General features: G+C 40.0%; 1 protein-coding gene across 1 annotated transcript; it reads left to right on the top strand.

Moving 5' to 3' along the window:
* The first annotated feature begins 4873 nt into the window (after positions 1–4873).
* On the top strand, positions 4874–25080 carry LOC133517033 (G1/S-specific cyclin-D3). The gene is made up of 5 exons (XM_061850150.1): positions 4874–5427; positions 8003–8224; positions 17027–17189; positions 21999–22120; positions 22313–25080. Exons 1-5 carry the CDS (start codon positions 5200–5202, stop codon positions 22493–22495), a joined length of 918 nt encoding a protein of 305 aa, XP_061706134.1. The 5' UTR covers positions 4874–5199; the 3' UTR covers positions 22496–25080.
* Positions 25081–25943: the final 863 nt, after the last annotated feature.

A 25943-nucleotide genomic window follows, 5' to 3' on the forward strand; every position in this document is an offset into this window, starting at 1 on the left:
AGTTCATTGTTAGAATACCTTCAGAAAACATGAGTGAAATAGTGATGAAGACGGATTATACATTTTTCCAGTTTGTTTTTTTGATGGCTGACTGACGTGAAAAATTGTGTGTACTACACGAGATCAAAATTATTTACACCTTGTGCGCTTTTGAGTCCCGTGCAAGCGAAAGATTCTATAATAGATTCACGAGCGTAGCGAGTAAAACATGCACTCGAAGAAATATCAAACTTTGCTCTCTTGTTGTACAAATAACTATTTAATAATGTTAATATCCAGAGGGAAAAATGAGGACTACGTTTGTATGAAACGGCGATTTCACACGTTCACTTTCGTCTTAAATAATTATTGTCCATCACAGGACGAATAACAATAGAATTAACAAAACATGTAATTATTGACAAAAAACTTAAATATTTTAGCTTCAAAACTTTAAATAAACAATAAAAATTACTTTTGAAATCAAGGGGACATTTCCAAACGAAATGGACACCCATGTAACTTAAAAGCCCATCAACGTGCTCACTAGCGCCACTGCTACATAATTGTGATTATTTAAATTTAACGATAGATTATAAATAAATAAATAAAAATGTTTATTTATCAGCTCACAAAGGATTTGTAACAATTTCACAGTATGATAACAACATTTAAATTCGAGATGAGGTTGTGATCCTTTGTGAGAGACTGGAGTCTGAACTAGGTATAAACCTGTATTACAGTTCACCAGGCTCTCACCCCCGAGAAAACATTAAGTATACCTATATTAATATATAGGTTTTGGTACTAAATCTACAAGTGTACAACAGAACTGATAATAAAATAAAACTAAAAATATCGGAATAATACAAAATATGTATAAACAAAGAGTTAACACTATTTACGTATCACAATGTCTATTAGTGTTACACAGGAGTTGAAAGTGTGATTAATTTGTAAATGTGCTCGTGTGTGTGTGTGTGTGTGTGTGTGTGTGTGTGAGTTGCTCGAATTATACTTTAATAATGACAGGCTAGGCAATCCTCAATCTCGTTATAAGTTAGCGTTTGTAGCCAATCAGTGACTGTATGTTCGTATTTAAGTACCTTTTTAATACATACTAATAGTTTTTACGTTGCTGGATTCGTCAATCTAGGCGTCCAAAGTAAAAACGGCCGTATTCGTTTTGAGTTCATAGATCGACGAATCCAGCAACATAAAAACTAGTTTGATGTATTCAAAAGGTACTTAAATACAAAATAGAGTACGTAGCGTCCCCTTTTTTAAAATATCTAGCATTCAATTTAAACAATTATTCTCCAATGACGCTAGTGGGCACTTTGATGGGCTCTAAACGGACAAAGTAAAGACGAGATAACAATTATTAAAAAAAATACACAAATACTCTATGAATTAAAAAAAAAACCGGTCAAGTGCGAGTTGGACTCGCCCACCGAGGGTTCCGTACTTTTTAGTATTTGTTGTTATAGCTACAACAGAAATACATCATCTGTGAAAATTTCAACTGTCTAACTATCACGGTTCATGAGATACAGCCTGGTGACAGACAGACAGACGGACGACAGCGGAGTCTTACGCATACGTAATTCAACGGTATATTGACGGTTTATATATTAGACCCCCGAAATAAGTCAGACCGTGAGAGTCAGAATGGCGGGTGTACCTAAATAAAATTAAATGAAAACCATACCATATTTTTGTACCTAATTTGTACTATATAGTCCTCCTTTAAAAAAAATTGTATCTCATGGTACTTAAAGTTATCACCAAAAAACAGCACACCCGCCATCCTGACAGTCAGAATGGCGGGTGTACTTTATTACGCTATATTCCCGTGGTTATTGGTAAATTCTATAAAAGCCAAATTTTTGTACCTTTTTTGTACCTTCATATTCAATTATAATATGAGCCATTTTATTTGTGGTTTCCAAGTTTTACTCATTTTATATTTTGCTTGCTATTACGATTTCGCAGGCGTTATCATTTTTCAAGTTATCGATCTTATTTATAAGAAAAAACGCTAAGGTACAATTATTTTTATTGACCTTTACCTTTAATGTTTAATCTGTTAAGTTCAAATAACTCAGAAAATCATGTCTTAAAAAAGGCTAGGCGCCAGTTCAATGAATCTTCCTAAGTAAAATAATTTTCAAGACATGATTTTCTGAGTTATTTGAATTTAACAGATTAAACATTAAAGGTACTAATTCTTGGCGTTATATAAAAATAATTGTACCTTAGCGTTTTGTCTTAAAAATGAGATCTTTAACTTGAAAAATGATAACGCCTGCGAAATTGTAATAGCAAGCAAAATATAAAATTAGTAAAACTTGGCAACCTCAAATAAAATGGCTCATATTATAATTGAATATGAAGGTAAAAAAAAGATTTTGATGATAACTTTGTGTACCGTGAAGTACAATTTTTTTTAACGGAGGTACTAAATAGTACACATTAGGTGCAAAAATATGGTATGCTTTTCATTTATTTTTATTTAGATACACCCGCCATTCTGACTCTCACGTCAGACCGCATCGTTCCAAAACACCCTACGAGTCCTCAATCGTTAATAGTTATTTGTACAACAAGAGAGCAAAGTTTGATATTTCTTCGAGTGCTTGTTTTGAGTCCCGAGCAAGCGAAAGATTCTATAATAATTTAGAATCCTGAGCGTAGTAAGGGACTCAAAAGCGCACGAGATGTAAATAACTTTGATCTCGTGTAGTACACAAAATTTTTTACGTCAATCAGCCATCAAAAAATACAACCTGAAAGAATGTAATCCAGACGGACGGATCACTATTTCACTCATGTTTTCTAAAGGTATTCTAACAATTAACTTTAATTACCGCAATAAAACAAAACGAAAGAATTTCAATAAAATAATACGAAAATAATGAATTAATGAACATCAATTGACAGTTCAATCCACAACTTTAAAAAAAAACGTAAAAAAGAAACTTTGTAAGATCCGGTCCGAATTGCGGATACTACTATTTGTCAACTATAGTAAAGATCGTTAAAAGTAGTTAAGTAGAATTATTTACTGCGTAACAATTGCGTAAATTTGTATAAGTTCATTATTTTGATTGTATAATAAAATACGTAAAATATGGTGTATTTATTAAATTTTAAACTTTTATTTCATTAATTAATTATTACGAATGAGAACTCGTAGGGTGTTTTGGAACGATGCGGTCTGACATATTTCGGGGGTCTATTATAAACCGTCAATATACCGATGAATTACTTATGCACTTTTTTTCTCTTTCTTTTTGCTAATGACATGAAAGGGATTAAGACAATAGAATCCAAATATTTCAAACTTTATTAGGCCCCGCACGTTCAAAACAAAAAAGTTGTCGATTGAACTGTCAATTGATGTGCGTTACTTCATTATTTCCGTATTATTTTATTCAAATTTCTTTCGTTTTGTTTTATTGCGGTAATTAAACTTAATTGTTAGAATACCTTAAGAAAACATGAATGAAATAGTGATGAAGACCGATTAAATTTTTTCAGGTAGTATTTTCACCTTTCAAATATGTTCACACTGCTGTCGTGAAAATTTTGGTGCACTACACGAGATCAAAATTATTTACATCTCGTGCCTGCGCTCAAGATTCTAAATAAGATTCACTCGCTACACTCGTGAATCTATTATAGAATCTTTCGCTTGCACGGGACTCAAAATAAGCACTCGAAGAAATATAAAACTTTGCTCTCTTGTTGTACAAATAACTATTTTCTTTCGGAGCGATTATTTCGAAAACTATCCACTTTATCAAAAAATGTTTGTTGGCGATCCATATTCGTTTGAAAACAGATTTTTTTTAAACAGTACATTTTGTATGGGAGATACCCAAAAAATGTTTATTTCGTAGTTTTTAGGGTGCCGTACCCAAAGGGTCAAATGGAACCCTATTACTGAGACTCCGCTGTCCGTCCGTCTGTCCGTCTGTCACCAGGCTGTATCTCATGAACTGTGATAGTTAGGCAGTTGAAATTTCTACAGATTATGTATTTCTGTTGCCGCTATAACAACAAATACTAACAGAATAAAATAAATATTTAAGGGGGCTCCCATACAAAAAAGTGATTTTTAGATAATGGTACGGAACCCTTCGTGTGAGAGTCCGACTCGCACTTGGCCGGTTTTTATTTTACCGTTCTATTGCCATGCATGATTTTGATTAATGCATCCATGCCAATTGCCAAATTGCAACTTTCACCAGTACATAAGGAACCAGCCCTTTGGTCACCCGTAACATCAGTGCGAGGCTTCGCTTCGCTAGCTCCCTGAATATTGAATGAGCTGCGGGTCCCCGGGTTCAAACATGCAACCAGAAACAATGGCTGCATATTTGTGTCGTTTGAGGTGCTCGGCCACTTCGGCGGACGTCCCAGCCTTGGTCGAGGTCCCTGGACAGTGCAAGGATATCCACAATTCCACACATGTGGCTCCAGTCTAAAAAGGACCTACTTACCTACATACCTGTTACTCAGATATCATTATTAGGTACCTACCTATTGAGCTTCTGTTGTCTCATCATAATATTACCTTATCGTTCAAGTTTTTTTCTAATTCTCGATGTTAAGTCAATAACACATTAACGAAGGTTCACAATGAATGATTGTACGTTACCAGACAAGTAAATAAAGAGGTAGGTATCGTACTCATAGGTACCTAAATTACCTAGATAGTGGGTATACGTCGATTGTAGATTAGGTATTATGTAAGTATAGGTATGTATTTATATACTGACGGCTAAGCAACTTCTCCGTCCGTTACTCCGTCTTCAAAAAATAATAAAAATTACTAATTCTACTATATACTAAAGTATGACAAGCTCTTGTAAATACTTGAATGCTAAGCGTGAATGAGAAATAAGATTTAAAGCAATACTACGAGTGAGCGGGTGGGAAAACAATGTACATATTCGATTGAAACAGCAGTGAAGTCGAGTCGAGCCGGGCGGGAGAAACCTGCGTGCGGGCCTCACGGGTCCCGCCCCGTGCCCCGCTCCCCGCCGATCATATGTTCGGCGCGCCGGCGCGCAGCGACCGCTCACTGCGACTCGGGCACTCGCCGTCGTCGCAACGTCACGAGCTTCACGTACACGCCCGCGCAGAATCAGCTGTCGCGACTGATACGCACCGCACGGCGAAGCCCTGTAATAAGCCGCAGTGCGGTGTGCCATGGAGCTGCTTTGTGCGGAACGCGTGAGCCCGAGCACCGAGGGCGCAGCGGCGCCGGCGCCGGGCCCGCGGGCCGCCGTGCCGGACCCGGTGCTGCTGCGGCGCCGCGTGCTCGACAACCTGCTGCGCACGGAGGAGCGCTACGCTGTCACCGCCAACTACTTCGGCACCGTGCAGACGGAGATCACGCCTCACATGCGTCGCCTCGTCGCCGAGTGGATGTTAGAGGTGAGCGCGACGACCATGCCGCACCCACACCCCGTTCGCCATCTTGTCGCGCTCGCCGGCCACGTGTGTTCCCGGCGGTGCCGGCGGCACCAGTGGCCCTCGTATGCCCTCGCCACTGTTTGCCCCCGGCCGCCGTCTCCGATCTTCGAACCTTGGGGGCGGCCCTCATCGACGATCATGTGTTCTATTTCCAGCTCGTTGACATTATGGTAAAGGTAGCACGTATACCTACTCGCCACCTGCCCCGTCCATATATTGAGGAGTAAATTTAGTGACTTTGTTTACACGATCAGCTGATTATTGTTTTCGTAGCTGTGATAGAATCTTATTAGAATATCTTTAAATATATTTCGTCGTTTCTACTTCGAATTTGTAGCGTTTTGGTAGTGTTGCTTTAACGTTATGTGCATAGGTAATCATTGCAGTCGGTAAATTTGTGCGCGAGGTGCCCCACGCGGCACCGACATTATATTTGAATAATCAGCTGATTTTGACACGCACACACACAGCTGACGCCGGACGCGCTTTTATCATTTACGCGCTATCTATGTAATATAGACACAATTGCTATCTCGCGTACAATACAATCGCGGTACGGGTCAGTGGCCTCGAATGACGTATATTTAAATAATTTTAGCCCTTTTTGCATGCTTCAGCGTGCTAGCTAATTACGAATAAAATGTTGTTTTTAGCCCGTCACAGATTAGTTAAAAGAGCAGGTGGTAATTAAATTGGAAGTGCGGTGTATGAGGCTCGGAGTCTGACGAGCATAAGCAACGAACGTATAGTTTGATGGGGAAGGCAGTCAGCTGTGAAGCGGCCACGTGGTCGAGCGGCGCGACGTTGGCGATGACGTCACGGAGTGCGATGCGCTGCGCCGCGCCGGCACCGCCCGCGTCCCGTCCGCACAGGGTTGCTACATTACATGCCATGTTACGAGTACATCCCACGTTAAAAATACCCCAACTTCGTTGCATCTAAGTATTGGGCTGCCAGCGAAAACGAATATAATAATCATAATCATGTATTCGTTGCAAACCATGGTATTTACACATGGTAGGTACAATCAAATAATTTAATTTCCGTACCATTTCGATCCTTTTGTTACAGTCACAATCAATCTGAAAGTCGCTATGGACCTCATGCTATGGTCACTGTGACAAGGTACGGAATGGTGCTGAAATTGAAACTTATTGACAGTACTTTGACTTTATTAGTTATGTTAATATGCGTATCGATGCAATCAGACGTAAAATCTGGTCAATTTGTATTACTTTCGAACACGAAAACATACTAACTACTTACTTACAGAGGTCACTGGCCTTATTATGCCGTACCTACTTAGTCATTTTACTCAAAAGCTCGGCACTCGTGGGTAATTCATATCAGCATGTGTAGGCACACAATAGGTGTCAAATCCGTACCTAGGTACCTACCTAGTTATCAAAAAAGTAACACGTTACAATTTCTAAAAACTAGGCATGCTTTATTTCATCACATGGACTCTATAAGTACATATAAGTAAGTGGTGCATTCCAATTCGATTCCAACATAATTAACATTTTAAGTATAAGGAAAACATTCTCTTATTTCCTTGGTTGGAAGACTGCAAATGTATTTCCAAGAACGATGCATCAAGAAGAATCAGCTGACAATCTCGAGCGTGGGACAGTCGGTCAGCTGTGACACGTATGTCTAACAACGTCTTGGTTGGTGTCATAGCACGTTACCGCCCGGCGTTCGTTCATATTGGTCCCGTGAACACAGGGGAGTCGAGCTCTCCGGTGAACCACTGTATGTTGACTCCGTCCCCGTAACATCAAGTTTACTAATCTTATATTTGTTCGCCTGAGTCTTCGACTTCGAGCGTACTTGGTTAGCGGTTGAAATTTGAAATGTCGCCTCCGGACGGGCGCCTCGCGTTACACCGTGCGAAACTATGCGAGTACGATCCCGGCTCTCATGACACTCGCTTCATTAGTTTGTCATCCGCTTTCGCTTTCCCTGCTTTTCATTTCACAATCCTCAGCCAATGTCTCCATAAAACCGATTCCCACCGCCCGGGTACACGCTACTTTCCTGTGGGAACTGACTCTAATTGAAATTGTAAATACTTCTATAAGTACAGTTATTAGATAATAATTTCTTGTAAGATTCCGTTTTACAATAAAACTTAATGTAATTTCTCATAGGAATCTTTAGAACTACAAGGGGTTCTACATTGAATAGTTGGATTCATTCATCGTAACACCGATAAAGAATAGGTATAATATATGTACATTGTAGGTGAACTGTTCAACTCGGTTTTATCGCTACGCGTATTTTGTATTTTAAATATAGGTTATCAGGAATTCCGTATGATAAACAAGGAGCTCGGGTGTGTTGTTACTTCCTTCCAGTGAAGTATGTTCGGTAGCCTAGAAATTGCTTTATATTATGGGTGGAATAACAAGTATTATCTTCAAAATATTCTAACGTATTTTTGGGCCACCTTGTAAGTAGAATAAATTAAGTTATTGTTAGCGAGTTGTGAATTTTGGAATGGGACACGTTCTAACAAATCCTTTGTTTTCAGGTATGTGAAGACCAAGGATGTCAAGAGGAGGTGTTCCCCCTAGCGGTGTCGTACCTGGATCGCTTTCTGAGTATTTGCCCAGTGGGGAAGAGCCAAGTCCAACTCCTGGGCACGGCGTGTCTCTTGCTGGCGTCCAAGCTGCGCGAGCCCGGCTCACGCTGCCTGCCCGCCGACCTGCTGGTCTTCTACACCGCCAACAGCATCACCCTCGCCGACCTATGCGTGAGTCTTACTTTTTTTATGGGGTGATGGGTTTCGGCCTTTAAGGATCTCTAAATATGTCATGATTATGTCCACTTCAACGAGCTCAACGAGGGGTGGGAAGGGGTTAGGGTCGGCAACGCGCATTTAACTCCTCTGGAGTTGCAGGCGTACATAGGCTACGGATACTGCTTACCATCAGGCGGGCCGTATGCTTGTTTGCCACCGACGTAATATATAAAAAAAAACTTCAAAATCTATGCATTTTTTAACAGTTCGCTGGTTATAAAGTCAAAGAGTTTCATAAATACCAGTTGGACGCCAGGACGCAGCGTTTTGGACTTGCACACACAACTTAATCTATTGATGCGCTTTCCGATGATTCATTACAATGCTCATTCCATTTGCAGTTATTGAATACATAATGAAATAATGAGAAGACAATTAACTTTCTTCTTCTGTGGAAACAGCTGATCTCGTTAGTCATACGGTGCCGCTTTTTACCGTGCTCACGCGCGCTGATTTGCTCGGGCGAGGCAACTAGCACGAGACTTCCGTGTCGCTCGCGCTGTTTTCTGAGCCATATATCGTTCAAACATCCGCGAGAAATTGGAATTTATGATTTCTGAACGTTCTTGTACCTTTACTAAATGAATTGTATCAATTTCGATACAACTCATATACTTATTATTCATATACAATGTGTTTGTGCACGTATAGTGGAGTCGTTAACCACGTATAGTACGATGAATTTTATCGACAAATCATACCTATCTTTTTTCTCAACCATTTTAAAAATGCACCCCTTCAAAGTTTTATGGCGCCAAACACGAATGCACTTGGATTGCATATTGCATATTTCAAAAATATTAATCATTCGATAGCTTATGAATTAGGGCATAAATTTCAAGCAGAGAATTTTCCACAATTACTCGAGAATTAATAACAAAGATAAAAATTGTCTTCAAAGATTTTCTTTTTTTTTAAAACAAGGTCGTTGACCAGTACTTTTTTTATTGTTAAGTGATAGTACAGAATATCAGCTAAAAGTTGACATCAAAATAATAACCCTGTACTAACATTTAACAATAAAAAAAGTACAGGTCAACGACCTGGTTTTCCGAAAAAAATTATAAAATGTGAAAAAATATTAAATTTTTGAAGACAATTTTTATCTTTGTTATTAATTCTCGAATAATTGTGGAAAATTCTCTGTGACATTTTATGCTTTGAATTTATGCCCTAATTCATGAGCTATTGAACGATGTTTTTTTAATGTACGATAGGTAAATGGACAGAATGGTACATTAACCAAGTGCAGTAGTGTTTGGCATCATAAAACTTTGAAAGGGTGCATTTTTAAAATGGTTGAGAAAAAACATATGTATGGGGGTGATTTGTCGATAAAATTCATCGTACTATACGTGGTTAACGGCTCCACTATACGTCGACAAACATATTGTATATAAAGTTCTCACTTTACATGGACCATCGTCAGTCTATTCCCAATTATATTTGTTTGATAAAATACACGCCAGCCATTACTTTCATTGTTTTTAGTTTCACAGGTTGTGACCTCCAAGATAGGATGAGACATGACGTTGTTACATTTGGCTACATTTTACACAATTATGTACTTATAAACAATAACTGTTCAGTTGTGATTAGGCATCTCGTTTCATTAAGTTTATACATATATACTGAAGTAAATAGGTTGTTCCTACATGTGTGTATTATGATGTTTAAAATGTTTGTATTTAGAGTTAGCTCCAAAACGGCCTATACCTAGCTTTATAAAATGACTTCGTATTCCGTGAATAGAATCCTGAATCATCGGTACCTACACGGTTCACGGTTCTACGCGCCTAATAATCGCCTATACTATTCTTAAATTCAAAAGGGATACGTGGGAATTCCTCACAATCTTCAAATCTGACTAGTGTGCCCTTTATATCAGGATATCTACCTATATGTACCTAGGGTCCTAGGCACTAGGCATATCATATCTAAGACTAAGAAAATTAGAATGGAACTGATGAACACACCTATAAACTAGGTAGGTATAAGTGATTTGCTTTATTTTATTTTACACGAATGTGTCTACTATAATGTCGACTATCGCTCTAGACACCTATTTGTTTTTTTTTTTTACTTTTAAATATGTATCGCTATTTTTAAGTATATAGGTACATATATGATAATATGTGTGGTAATGTCAATAAGGTGACCTGCACTTAACAGGCAAGTAAAGTGCAGATTATTTAATAAACTGTTAAAATAAGAACCGCACCATTTCGATACTTTTCTGAGATTCCCACGTTACAGGCTGAGCCTAGTAGTGTGGGGATCAATGTACTGCTGCTCTTGTAATACCAAATTCTTAAAATAAATATATTATTCTATTATATTCTACTTACCCCCTTATTCATAAATGTGTACTAAAGTTACGAAGCCGCTAGTAATCGTTTGTCCCTTTCCGACGTATTGGTAGGATGGAAAAGGAGAAACGATTATTAGCGGCTTCGTAACTTTAGTAGACGTTTATGGATAAGGGGGTTAGATTATTAATATTTTAGGTAGGTCAGGGGTTCATTCTTTATAGGTACGAGTAAGTACGTACGACTTTATAAGCGTCCGAATGCGCTTGATGACACGCAGCTCTTTCTATTTCCGTTGCGGACATTTCCCCACTACTTACTCCCACGGTCGACGACGAATCATTTTAGTCAAGAATCAGGAATAAACTTATAAAAATCTTAGTATTACAGCTACGCATGCTAATAGGCAGGTAGTTTACTATATACTGTAGGTTCATCTAGGTAGGGTTTATCTGCACCTTAATTTAGATCAAACCGTTAACTGGATGTTATACCCGATGCCCTCGATTTGCAGTAGCTAAGGTGGTTTAAAATCGTTGTTAATTGTTATGTTAGTAGCAGTATCATTGTAATTGTTAATAATTTTCGCGAAGTAAACAGATGAGCATCGGTATTACATACTACATGAAACCGGTAAGGGGCATTAGAAGGTCAGACAGTGCTCAAAGCGTCTTCACTTCACAGACACTGACGTACATACCTGTAGGCAATTAGATATCGGGAGTAAAGCTACCTACCAGGTACCCAGTTTTACAGTAGGTATATCGAATTCTGATGGGAGCTCAGAAGTCAAGCCAAAGCAAAATTAATAAAATTATGATTGAGTTTCGACGTCAATCACAACACACGCTACAATATTATTATATGGCGTCAATATGAGGCTGATTAAGAAATATCTGCCATTTAAACAACTTACAGTTTTAACAGACAAACATTGTCTCTTAAACACAATGTTATTACCTAGGTGCAATCTAAAGATGTTGCAATAAAAATCGGTAGCAAGTAGGCACATGTGACATATTTTTGTGATTTTATAAGTATATAATTAGGTAGTTCAGTTTTATACATTCATTACGTGAGTAGGTATTCGACGCCGGTGCATTCTGCGCGCCACCCGTGGGGCCCCGCCGTCCCGTAGATAATGAGCGAGGCCTCTCCGTCATGCATGGCGACCCGTTTTACCTACAAGTGCATTCCACATGCACCGCTCGAGACAATGACGGAAGCGTTACCGGGTTTATGGCATTCCTTGACGTGTGAATACTGAGATTAGACACAAATTTAACAGTTAAATGTGGGACTATTTTATGTTTCTAAGAACATAAAATTAGTGAACATTTTCACGCGCATTTTTTTTCATGCTAGGTCATCGTTTGGAGTAAAGGCCATACGAGTCATTATGGGTTGTTTTTTGCGCTATTAATTTAAGAATAATCGATGAAGTGAATAGAGGAGGAATGGAGGCTGTATGTGAAAGCACACGGGCCTCGAAATGCGGCATAAGGGCTGGCTTGTTATTGCCATCGAAGAGCTCATCGCTTTATCAAATTGTATTTTGCGACCAGGGGCCCATTTCTCGAGCGGTATTAGACTAATATTATTAGTACACGAAGGGGCCCATTTCTCGAACGGTATTAGACTAATATTATTAGTGTGTTGCGATGGTAACCCATACGACTTGACGGTTCGTGGACTAATAATATTAGTCTGATACCGTTCGAGAAATGGGTCCCTGTCAAATCGTATGGGTTACCATGGTAACACACTAATAATATTAGTCTAATACCATTCGAGAAATGGGCCCCTGGAGATTTTAGCGAGATCATGCGTGTAGTGGCTGGGCCGAGGCGGACGGCGGGGAGCGACGGGATGGCAGGGCGCGGCGGACAGTGTCCCCTGTTCTCGGAAGCCGAACGAGCCCCGCGTTTCAATCAGACCAATTACAGACGAAACACGCCGCATATTTTTTCTCACGCCGCGACCGCCTTGACCTTGCCGAACGCCATATCGCGAAGCGCGAATTCTTGTATGGAAAATGTGATCGTTTAATTTAGATAGTTTTTTTTTCCAATTCCAATGGATTATGCCGATATCGAATCTACTTATTTAAGATACTTTTAACTGTGTTATTACACCTTATTAATATTAGTCCAAATATGCTACGGAATCCTGTCACAACATTATGAATGCATTACGATTTTGCGATAATTTCATAACATTTTCCGTGTGCAATCCCTATCAACAAAGTTTAAAACCGGCGATAAAAATATTTTTGCTAACATTGTGATAAATATAAGATAATATCGAAAATATCGAAATGCAATGGAACTTTTACAACTTTTGTAGTAAAGTATTTATTGCCTTATTAGTAAGAATACGTTCAAGTTTAAATAAGGAACCAACTCGTAGCAGTCGCGTAGCAGAGCTACGAAACTCGTAGACGTTCAGTCAGATCCGATTAATAACTATGTACTTATGTACGATTTTTTCTTAACACAGATATGTCGGTCTGGGGAGAGACTATACTAAACAATTATTAAAAATTGATCCCAATCGAGCCAGTAAGTTAGTGCCAGCGTGACGCACTAGTATAAAAATTAAATTAATATCATATTTTACATGTCTTAATGATCCTAATACACCTGCCGTTTAAATAGATTGTAAACCGTCCCACTGCTTTATTTCTACTAGTCCCTGGCCTGGTCTGTCCTGCCCTGTCTTCAGGAGGCGTAACGGTACCGGTCTCGCTAGTTGCTTCATAAACTAATGTTTACAACGACTCATCCGAGTGCAACGAATATTAAACACCTGCTTTAGTGGCGTAGAAATATCAACTTTGTAACACACTCAGCTATGGAAATCAAAACCTTCCCCCATGCGTCTGTGTTAAATTATGAATCTCTAATACTTTTGTAATGAAATAATTGGAAGTGATTTTTAAGTACACAACGAATGCGATTGTGGAAAAGGCATCGAATCCGGTTGTTCGCAGACCGAACGAAAGGTGAGCAAAAAAGGTGCATGCTTCGGCACTCGACGCTATCGACACTGTGCTGCCCACTGGCCAGCCTGTGCAGGGCCCCCTGGCCACCGATGTGCTACAGTAAAACATCGTGCCTTGCCACGTCAGCACCGTAAACCATTGTAATAATTAAAACGCATCTTAACGACCCATAGGTACCCGAATCAGTCAAAACGATGAAATAATACACCTCTCGCTTGGAATGTTTTACGTAAAATTACAGTGTGTCACTCATACTCTTTATAAATTCCGTGCTACTAGGTCTATCATCAAGTTACATCAAACACTAGAAGCATGTCCGTAAACGTTATCGGCATCGGGTTCCAGTTCTGAAGAAATTCATGCCACGGCGTCCCTTTTATCTTTCTCGGTCGATTCTGATAAACTAAGGTGTTTGTATGGGACCTACTCCTTGCAATATCGAATTTACAACAACGACACGATTGGAAACACGCACCTACAATGAATGCTTACAGTGCAATCGGTAACAGCAACGATTGATAAAGAAAAGCAATCGGTAACAGAAACGATTGATAAAGAAAAGCAATCGGTAACAGGTATGTATTTGTTCTTGCCTTTGCAAACGATGCGTGAACCCTGCTAATGCGGGGAGAAATTAAGCTCGCGGCTTGAGTTCAAGTAAACTGGCTCAACTGTTTGCAGATCTCACGCAAGAGCGCCTTTTCCGTTTAAACAAAATTCAAAGCTTAAACTTAACTGCAACAACTTGCAACATATGTATTATTGAATCTTCTCTGTGTTTATGTAAACGTATAGTTTTCGCATGTTCCATTGGATTATTGTTTCCCACGAGTGTACCGAATTGACTCGCTCGCAGGGCGAGAGAGGCAGGATTGGAACCAGTTGCATTCCATTCGGCGGCCTTCTTGTCTGAGCCTGCGCCCGCGCTCCGTCGCGCCGCTATCTCATCTCGGGCCCTCATGCCTGATGATAAACATGCCCACGTACTAATGCGTTGGTATTCTTTAAATCTAATTTCATAACAAGTAAATTCATTTCAAACACGCTTAACTATTCTGAAAATTTGATAAGTACATTACATAGGGTCCTAAACCTCTTCATTCATAATGTCTGCATAAAAACCGTTTGGTGAAATATGTTCACATGAATTACATATTCATTCGAAAGTGCATATAAAAATGTTGATTTGCAGCTATAAACAAGTTACAAACGGCAACTACATTCGTATTTATCTACCTGTTAAATTGTCCTTTTATTGCTCTTTTGTATAATTGAACAATTCGGTGCTAAATATGTTCAACGGTAATAAAAGTGCTTCGATACCAGTCTGACAAGTCTGACATGCGGGCAGCGACCCTGAGGGAAGGAAAAATGAAAATTTTGTGGTGGCGGTAGTGCATTCGGAGATAGGGACACAGATAATATTAACATCAGGCTATTGCCGCTCGATGTCTTTACGACGAATTAACGATGTTTGCAAGTCATCCACTTTGCAGGAATTCGCTGATGTTGTATATCTTATCTTATACCTTTAAACGAGCAATTCTTGTATACGAGTATATATTCGGGGATCTCGGGAACGGCTCTAACGATGTCGATGACATTTGCTATATGGGGGTTTTCTGGCGCGTAAAATCGATCTAGCTAGATCTTATCTTTGCTGGAAAACGTGCATTTTTGAGTTTTTGTATTTTTTCCGAGCAAAGCTCGGTCTCCCAGATATTAGGAATTAATTTGGAATGCGAATCACGCTTTACCCGCTATATTTTACATTAATACCCATACCTTGCCATGGTGCCTGGTAGTGGCCTATTCGGAAAATTCCGTAGTTTAGTCTCAAGAGTCATGCGACACCGAGCTCATTGTTCAAATCAAGCTCGCTGCCACACCGTTGGATGAAATTGGATAAAGCATGGGAACCGAGCGAGGAATTTCACAGTGCTCATCGAAAAGAGCGTATGTGCTATGAAAATTGGAATAAATGTGGGTCTTTTCGATTTGCCACTGAGGAATTAAGTGGACCGTCGATAAGGGCTGTTTGCATAGCTGGCTTTATTGGCTGTAACGTTCTCACAAGTACTCGCGCCTTCACGCTTCTCCCGCCTGCACTACATCCTCTAATGAACACCCGTCAGGGCTCGCGTGTTTATGACCCGGCATTCCATCAACTCGGGTTTAGACGTATAGCAGTAGGTATCAGAATTGGACGTATAATTATTTGCGAAGATTTATTTATGATCCGAAAAGCCGCTGTTGCGAACGGCTTTGCATTCTGCCATAACAATATATGTATAAAATAAACTAGCGGAGAAGACTTGCTAGTGAGCAGACATATAAAGCGCTCCGGTCTGCGGTGAATGCTTTATAGGCACATTGTTCCGGAAACCTTATCTGGCCCCGCGACAAGAGGCTCATTTTTTCCATTTCGTGGTCGACCCGCATATCGGCCATGCGCTCAACCGCCATTCCAAAAAATACACTTACTACAGCAACAAAGAAACAATACTTAAAAACAACCATTTTATGCGAAATCTTTAGCGATCTTCATTTTCAAGACGAATACTTAGGTAATACAATATAATGTAACAAACATTCTCATTTCGAATTCCTGTGATGAAACTCATTCATTCACAAATCTCTCTATTAAGATCTAATAAGGCCTATGCCGTAGCCGATGACAAACGATTCGCGACTCTAAAGCGAGAGGCAGACGTTGCGCAATGCTCTGTGAGTGGAACGCTGTCGAGTGCCGCAGCGCCGACCCCGTCGATTGAGTTAAGTAAACATCGAGTATTATCTGTCAACGGGCATGCATCGCTTACATGTATGCGTGTATGTGTAAACGAAATAATCAAGTTATTCATAACTTGAACCATTCAGATAACGCAACTAGGGGTATCACTAGAATTGTGAAGTTTATTATTCATTAAATTAATCTAGGTCAGGTTAAACACTACCTTTAATTATTTGTTACATTTTTTAAGATAGGGAAAAAATTAAAGTTTGTGCTTCTTACAATTATTGGCTTCGTCATTGGATGCACATAAGTCGAATGATAAGTACTTACCTACAAATACTATTCGGTTTGGAAGGAAGTGAGATTAAGTGTGCGTACTTATTAGATGGGACATAACATAACAAAGCTATTCTACCTACAGCTCGTTCCGGGAAGCCGAGCGAACTCGCCGTGTTTACGATTATACGACGGATGTGGCAGGAATGCCATTTTATTGTTTGAACAGCCACCGCTTTCGGCTTTTTAAGGGTTTTATTACTCTTATTTTAAAATAACAATGATTCGGATTGAAAACTTTGAAACGTTCAATCGATTCATGTTGCAGTTTGTAATTTACCATGAGAGCAGTTTTTTTTTTCGAGAATACCATGATCATTTTAGTGATTTCCTCACCTTATATATCAGAATGGTATCTTTGTCAACAGAGTTGGGAGTTGCTGGTGTTGTCGAAGCTCAAATGGGACGTAGCCGGAGTGACGGCCCACGACTTCCTGCCGCTGCTACTGTCGCGACTGCCGCTGCGGGGGCTCGTCAACACCAACATGGTGCACCGGCACGCCCAAACCTTCATTGCGCTTGCGGCCAGAGGTGAGTTTCACCCTCAATACGAATGCTTAAGGGATACTATCCCATTCACCATTCCATATGTCTAGTAACGTGACTCATCGCAATCAAATGAGACCACTTGGAAGCACTCGTCGTGGCTGCGCCGCACGGAATAGAAATTCGACCCGGACGTCCACGCCTAATATTGGTATCGGAAGGTTTTGTTTGGAGGCAGACGGTAATTAGCATCGCGCGAGATACCCCGTCACGACGTCGCGCTTATTAGCCTTTGTCGACACTGAGCCGTCACATGTCACTGAACTTATGAGAACTTTTCACTTGTAGGTATCAAATTAAACGCATTATACTTACAGGTTGTTTATTTAGTCACCTGCAATAATTTAGGGGCTGAATATTTAGGTCATACTGGGATACTTTTATTATGGGACCAAGCCCGAAATCGCAAAAAAAAGTGTATTTCATAAATTTTGGCTGTCTGACCTTGACATTTTCTATAGGAGAGTAATTTTTTATTTCGCTATATCGGGGTTGATCCCATAGTCCCAATAGTAAAAGTTGCTCAGTAAGTGCCTATACAATGTGTTTGTCCACGTATAGTCGAGCCATTAACCACGTTATAGTGCGATATACCGTAAACACAGAATGCTGGAGAGAAAATGTATCACGATAACGTACCTAGGTATTCGGAGTCTCTAAGATAGAACTACGAGTAAATGATTGAGGAGCTCTGAAGACCAATCCATGATTCTAGTGGAAGTAATTATGGTTTAGAGAGAGAAGAGAGAGGAGTTATAGGGGTTGTTTGGTAGGGCGCTGAGACGGGAGACAGGCGGTGTGTGTGGCTCGCGAGTATGGTGCGCCGGCGCCTCCCACGCCGCTCGCCAGAGCGCATTCCAGCACGCCTCGGGCTCCCCTCCCGCCCCCACCTTGCCCCCTCAGCCCTCATGGGATCATATGTTTTTGTGCAACGGTTTTTGTTGTTCGCCGCCGACGTCGTGTTGTTTTTGTTCAAAAAGTTCACGCTCCAGCTCTTTTATTTTACTACCTCGTCTCGGGTATCATCTCTCGGACGTTCTTTCTACTTATAAAACAAAACTCTTTGCGCAAAACGATTAAACATTACTGTGTGGTAAGGGCAGTATTCCGTTTACAGAATGATTGCCATAATAAAGTTTTCTGTGGGCGACTTCGGGCATTTATGAACGAGGGCCGAGGTGAGGAATTTATTGTATAAATTATAATGTCACACCAGTTTTATTATTATGAGAGTGCATCCCGAGCAATACAGCTACCCTCCAGCGGCCTGCCCTAATCACGCGCATAGTTCGCGGCGTTGCACACAGGCGCGGGCGACCGAGAGAGCCCGCATTATGTATCATTATTTGAATGGCACAATTTACTCTGGAATCATAACTCGTCTGGATATTAAATTTGTAATGGGTTATTTTAAAGACCATATACATCACTATGCGCTCCGATGTGGCGGCAACGAAAGCTTGTCTCATTTTAAGTTAGGTACCTAATTATAGTTTATGGTTCGTCGTTGAATTGCTGTAGGAAAATAGTATTTAAGGCGGATCAATTAGATTTGTAAGGTGTGCTGGTCGGTGGACGTTATCTACGGGCGGGTAGCACGGCGCGCCGGGCCAGGGGCCCGCGCGGGTGCTGTTCCGGTGCGAGCACTAGGCAGCGACGCCGGCGTCGCCCGCGCCGCGCCGTGGCCTCGCCAGAGCGTTCACCTCGCGAATACTCGAGCGCGAGCCCGCACCTCTTCTATCGCCACATCCATTCCATGTTCAAGGGCAAAACGACGATTATGTCACCGCTGATGGCTCGGCTCAAGCCACTTGCGGTTTCTTGCCGTATTCATACAATTTTCTGGGAATATTAAAGTTCGAAATAAATGTTTGAAGTGAATGCTGGAAGTTAAATTAACATTAGGTATGCTTCGGCGGACAGTTAATCCGAACATAAGCATACGTGTGCTACCACGTGTGTCGAAAAATAATTATAAGACGTTAGCATTCATTAGCAATTGTATTAAAAGCTCGTATGAAACTTCCTCGGGACTTCCTCTACGATGCAAGGCTAATGCGCACGGCACTAATAAGGAAGATACGACGTACGATCGGGGCATCCGCCACGTGTGGGTTCCGGTCGTCCGGTCTAACGCGATATAATAACCATACTAGGGCACGTATAAGCGGGATAATAATTTAAGTTAGTGCGCTTAGTTTACAACTGCGAGTATTAACTATGGGGGATAAGAGGCAGAGATGTGAACGATTTGGCCTCGTTGTAGGGAACCGGTCGCCGTGCCGGCCGCCGGCGCGGGCGCAGGCCAGGCGGTAGGGCTGTCGCTGTTTGATTAACATCAGATTATGCAAATGCCTCGAGTGAGCGGTCGCTCTCGTTGTTTCATCTTTTTTCGGTCGGTTTCTGCCTCCCTTTATCTCGGGAATGCCGACATGCAAATAAAAAAAATTAAAATAAATCTTTTAAATGAGCTGAAAGAGTGTTCGATATCCCTACGGTCGGAATAATGGAGTCTACTTAATGATGAATGGGGTCCTTGAAGATTCGCTTATTGTGAGCGTCCTCGAGCTTTGGCCATTTGTAGTTCCAAGCGGCTTTCAATACTGATCTTGTGAGGCGTGGGAACAGATTCATTTAAATTAGATTCTCATTCTCACCCACATAGCATGGATGCAGACTGCAGAGAGGGTAGATGTTTTTAAGCCTCATTTAATATCTTGATGATACGAGCCACAACCTCCTGTCCTCGCAGGGCTCATTTTTAATGTTATCTAAGGTACAATACCTAGGGTACCTACAACATGAATGCAAAAATAGTACATTACGATACAAGTGCGAAAAATAGGAAATTCGCACATGTATCGTACAACATTTTACAGTACATATGGCCCTTTAAATTTTCGACATAGTTACGTAATGTGTGAATTATCGCACTAGTGCGGTAAAGTAGCACCATGTGTACTGTAAAAAATATTTCTCATCGTTACTCCCTTGCAGCCACTAAGTAGGTACTAAAAGTGTTATGATACTTATGATCAGATAGGTTTCAACAGTCCATAATGCTTGGAACTAGGGAAACACCCACCCAGTTCGTCGGTTCATTTTTTTTCCTGCAGATCGCATGTAAGCTTGTGTCGGATATTGAGAGCACTCTATCCAGAGTGTCGGTGTGGGGCCGAGACAATCGCGTTCGCAACGAGATCGCCCACGTAGGACACTTCCATAGGTATCAAAGGATTGAATCACCCGCGCCGCATAGCTTCGCGTTCGCGTGTTATTCGCTTACGTATGACGCTACGTTAGCTATGGTTCAATAGGTTCGCCTATTCACAGGCTAATCTGTATAATATTTACTTTATTCAGCCGCTGGGTGTCTGATAAAACTATTCGCAAACCGTACCTAACACTCGCCATAGATATCAAGTATTCAAGTCTGTATTGTTCTACATACATGCGAATCATGCAATCACTGGAGCACAACGGCATAAAGAAACAAGGTATAAATAATAAAAGCTTGGCCCGTAAATACCAACATGTAGACCAAACTTTAATTAGATCACATTACCTAAGGCACATTAAAGCGGTGGCCAGTTTTATTTGCATTTCACGTCAATTATCACACTGCCGCTCCATAATACTCGAGACGTCCAGACCTAAAATGGCTGAGGAGTATATACGTATAATGGTTTCGCCAAAGTATGTCCGTGAGAAATATTCGAGTGAATCGGTCTCGGGCGAGGCTGTGGAATGTGGCCGAAGGCGGTGCCGGCTCCTTTGAGTCCTCCGAGAGGGACCGACGACCGCGCGAGGGAGAAAGCACCATTTCTTTACCGGATGTACCTACCCACGCGCTTGAGCCTGCCTTCATCGGGGCTTCAACTTTCAGGGAGCTAATTGAAGAGAAGATATGAAACACTCATTACAGTATGCTTACAGGAATATGAACAGGCATAACTTTAATCTCATACAGGAAAATGTACGCATCCGGAACAAACATACGGACATATCGAACCCAGTTCAGTATATAGCGTCCAATAGGTACCGTCAAAGCTATGCAATTGTTTCAGCTGAAAATTATAAAATTATAAGTACTTCGTTTTTAGGGTTCCGTACCCAAAGGGTCAAACGGGACCCTATTACTGAGACTCCGCTGTCCGTCCGTCCGTCTGTCATCTCATGAACCGTGATGTGGTGATAGTTAGCCAAGTTGACATTTTGCCGCTATAACAACAAATACTAAAAACAGAATAGTACATTACGATACAAGTGCGAAAAATAGGAAATTCGAAACGAGTGGCGATAAATTAAAACACGACCGAAGGGAGTGTTTTAAATCGACACGAGTTGCGAATTACGTTTACGTTTATCGTACAACGTTTTACAGTACATATGGCCCTTTAAATGTTCGACACAGTAACGTAATATGCTACTTCTCGCACTAGTGCTATAAAGTAGCCCCATATGTACTGTAATAAAATAAATATTTCTTTCCAATCTCGAGGTTCTCATCCAATCACCGAAGTTAAGCAACGTCGGGCGGGGTCAGTACTTTGATGGATGACCCTTTTTATAGGTAATGGTACGGAACCCTTCCTGTGCGAGTCCGATTTGCACTTGGCCGGTTTTTTTTAGCATTATTAGAAAAAAGGTAAAAAATCTATGTGAGTGGGCATATAATTACCCGCTTGAAACCCAGAAGCAGTTGTTTGTTTTGTTTTAATGCCGTGCCACGACCTGGATCCCCTCCCTACTCCCTAGTATGTAGAAATACAATGATGTTTGTTGTTGTTCCAGATTATGAGTTCATGTTATACTCGGCCAGCACTCTGGCGGCGTGCAGCATCGCCGCGGCGCTGCGCGGGCTCAGCCTGGACGGCCATCTAGCGCGCCTGCACGAGCTCACGGGCATCGACTTGGTAAGTTATCACAGCCACATTCATATGCCATATACCTTCTGGTCATTGTGCTTGATATAAATAGTGTAACTGTGCGCAAATATCACTCGAAACACTACCTACACAGAGCTTAGTTCTCCCAAAGACCCGCCAACCAAACTTACCTACACAAAGACCAGCATGAGACCAGTCTGACCATTTCTCTCATTACAGGATTGCCTACACACATGCCTCGAACAAATAGAGGAGATGGTGCAGCACATGATAGAAGAACGCCCGGTCTCGGACCCAAACGGGCAGAGCAGGGAGGCGGCGGGGTGGACCCCTCCGCCCTCCCAAGACAAGGCGCATAGCAACGCCGTCACCCCCACCGACGTCAGAGACGTTCATTTCTAATGATAATCATACAGTTCGCTGAAAAGGTGCAAGTACGAAAATACTTTAAACTAAACCTATAGTTATTAAGGTGCATAGTGATCGAGGACTGATACCAAGACTGACAAGCACATGTCTACACGTAGGCAGGCGCCTACTTACTATAAGTATAGTACATGTATAGAGTAAGTTTAAGATAAGTGTGCCCTGCGACCTACTCGTTGGCCTCCTAGTTTCGCCGGGCGTAAGGCGCAGCACTCGGTGAATTTACTTTATAAACGCATCTTCCACTTGTAGTAAACATTGTTCTTGAAATTACAATCTACCTCTTATTATTTAAGACAAAAGTTTCAGTTGCGTCTGGCCGTAAGCTGTAATAACATTTTATAAAGCACGGTACGCGCTGACTACATTTTCATGCTGTTTGCATGGGACCAAAGCATCATTTTGTTTTAAAAATGATCTGATATACATAGAACATCTATGTAACTTATTAGAATGGCTGTTATGTTTAATCATAATAGTATAGTCATACATATTCCATATTCGAAACGTTGATTACAATGAGAACAGTATCCACATTAAGTGAATTCCTTGTTGTGAAAAAGTTGATAAACATGTTATGTATCGGGATATCCATCAAATTCTACTTATATCGGGGGAAGGCAATAAAATACGCTTTTATATTTTGTAAAAACTAACGTTACGTTCATTAATTTTATCATATTTATATACTATAGGCACTACACATAAACAAATTCATAGGTCGGTAGTAGTTGAATTGAAGGATACTGTGTGTTGGGGACTTGTATGGATGTCTCGAGGGAGGAGAGGCGCGCACGCGCACGCAAGGGCTGTATTTTTGTTTCCGCTCTCTCAAAGATTCTCTTAAAGACTAATTCTCTATATAGGCAAATAAAATCTTGTTCCTGCTGTAAGAATAACAGTGATGTTTAGCTTTTAATTAGGTATGCCGAGGTAAGGCATCAACAACTGTAGGTTTAATTTTAACATTTAATGTGATAGTGTCGAAAGATGATTGAACTTCATATCATAGTCACTTCAAGTCATAATATGTTAACTTAGAGGTACTATTTGTTGGATAAATTAAGAAAATAGATAAAAAATGTGATTTATTAAAATATCCTTGATAGAAATTTGTAATATACCTAGATTAGGTGTGTAATAGGTCGCACATAATGTTTGTTACGTTCCTATATCAGCAACTGTCAAAAGTCCTATGTAATGTTACGCATGCAATCGAATTCCACCACTATGTACTTAATATTTCATTACCAAAACTACAATAAGTCAAAACCAAGCCCACATTACTATTATTTCATAATTGTGATATTAGACCTACCTTGTTATTGACATTAATATTAAGTTTTTAGGTTTTAAGCTCGTATTCCTATTTCAGGTTCTGAAAAATAGCTACCTAACTACCTGTTGTACATAATTAAACGATGTGTTCCTGCATTGGACCCGTTCGCTAACTTGACTTAAAATGTTGAGTTACATTTTTCACATCTTGTGGCCTAAACATTATTATTATGTTCACAAAAATAATTTTAAGTTTACATACTGCTTGGATACAATTACACTTTGCATTTAAGTATCAAGTAAGCGAACGAGAGCAGATAAAGTATCTAAGAAGAAAAATGTCCAATTTCCCTGTTGTCTTTTATACTACAGCTGTGACGAATGGAATTCAAATTCGTTGATTTACATAACACTCGTAATGAATATGCGATCACCAAATGTCCATAAATTCCATTTCCAAGTTACGAACTTTGCATTGTAGTAAAGAAAAAATTGTGCTCAGTAGATTTACATAGATTAAGTGAACAATCAGTCCAGTGTCTTCCATGGTGTTATTGAAGAATCAGACATCAGGCTGAGCACGACGTGGACGTCGCTGTCAGCGATTCAAGTCTGTTTCTTCTCTAAATAGATTCTATATCAATAGAGCGGTAAATAGATTAGGCAATTTATTAATGTAGATATTTTATAGTTATGTAAATAAGTAGATTGTTTTTATAAAATTATGCTGTAAGCATGTGGTGCCATAGTAACACTCCCTAAAAAGTATTGTATAAAATATAAGCACTAATAATTACTATTACTTAGAATTGTACCGGCAATGGCTGCATTCCGGTATATTCGGTACGCAGTTTAGAATTCAATTAATTTACGATACATCTATGGAAAGTATTTCAGTTGACATGAATGAAAGTATACATTTTATTATTTAGTTTATATCTTGTATAAACAAAGTTATGTGGGAAAATAATACGCATTACATAGATAGTCTTTTTGAATGCTTGGGGCTTTGGGCTAGCTTCAAATATTTTAAGAAATGTTATAACATTGACATGAAATTTAAGAGGAAAATATATTTTTCCTGATTTTTATTTAAGAGTGTAAGTTCCAAATAAGTTATGTTTTGTATGATGACGAATAATCGTTATCTTAAAGATATGGCAAATGAGCGCCGAAGAAGTGATTGTAAATTAGTGTACGTAGTTTATAATATATGAATGTTCTGACTAGGTACCTATACTGAATTGTAAATAAAAACAATAAATATATATGCAAAATTATAATTTATGTGTTTTTTAATTCCAAATATTTTAGAGAACACACTAGCGTCTCCCGAGCGTTGTCGTATGGCTGCTTCTCGACGCAACCTTGGCGCAACTGCGCAGTGCAAGGGTATAACCAATCTTTTCTCGAAGCGCTTCGTCGTTTTTAGGGTTCCGTAGCCAAATGGCAAAAAACGGAACCCTTATAGATTCGTCATGTCCGTCTGTCTGTCCGATTATGTCACAGCCACTTTTTTGAACCCTAATAACTTTGATTTCGATTATATCAGAGAAATAAAATTATCGGGATATGATGTCAATATTTTGATGCTAGTCTGAAAATTGAAACGGAATGTTTGTTATAAATAATAAAATCCATATTTAAGGATTTTTAGTAAATAACCCCCCACCCTTTAAGTTAGGGTAGAGACCTGTTAAATTAGAGGATGAAAGCTCGTATGGGTTTTCCCATACAAAATTTCATGCTAGACATCTAAAAATTATACAGGCACACAGACTTCTTGTCATATATACATTACACATTAAAAAAAACGTGTTTCGCATGCAACTTACAAAAAGAAGTGAAATCCCACCAAAAACATTTTCATGTAAAATGTTACCAAGGCGAAACCATATGGCTCGCACGCACTGTCAAAAAATTATCAGATATGATGTTAGAGCCAGGGGGGAGACACTGAGAAATGTAGCTAACATAAGTAACGATAACGGCGATTTCTATTAATGGGATCCGATAACCTACTTTTGCGTAAAGTTGACTACCGATTGTGAAAAATACATCACCAGATGTTACTATAAAATTGGTACAATTTAAAGGCATGAATACAACATTAAGAAGGTTGCATATACCTTGTATGTCAAGACCT

Source organism: Cydia pomonella, chromosome 4 (genome assembly GCF_033807575.1).
Source record: "Cydia pomonella isolate Wapato2018A chromosome 4, ilCydPomo1, whole genome shotgun sequence".
Lineage (NCBI taxonomy): Eukaryota > Metazoa > Arthropoda > Insecta > Lepidoptera > Tortricidae > Cydia > Cydia pomonella.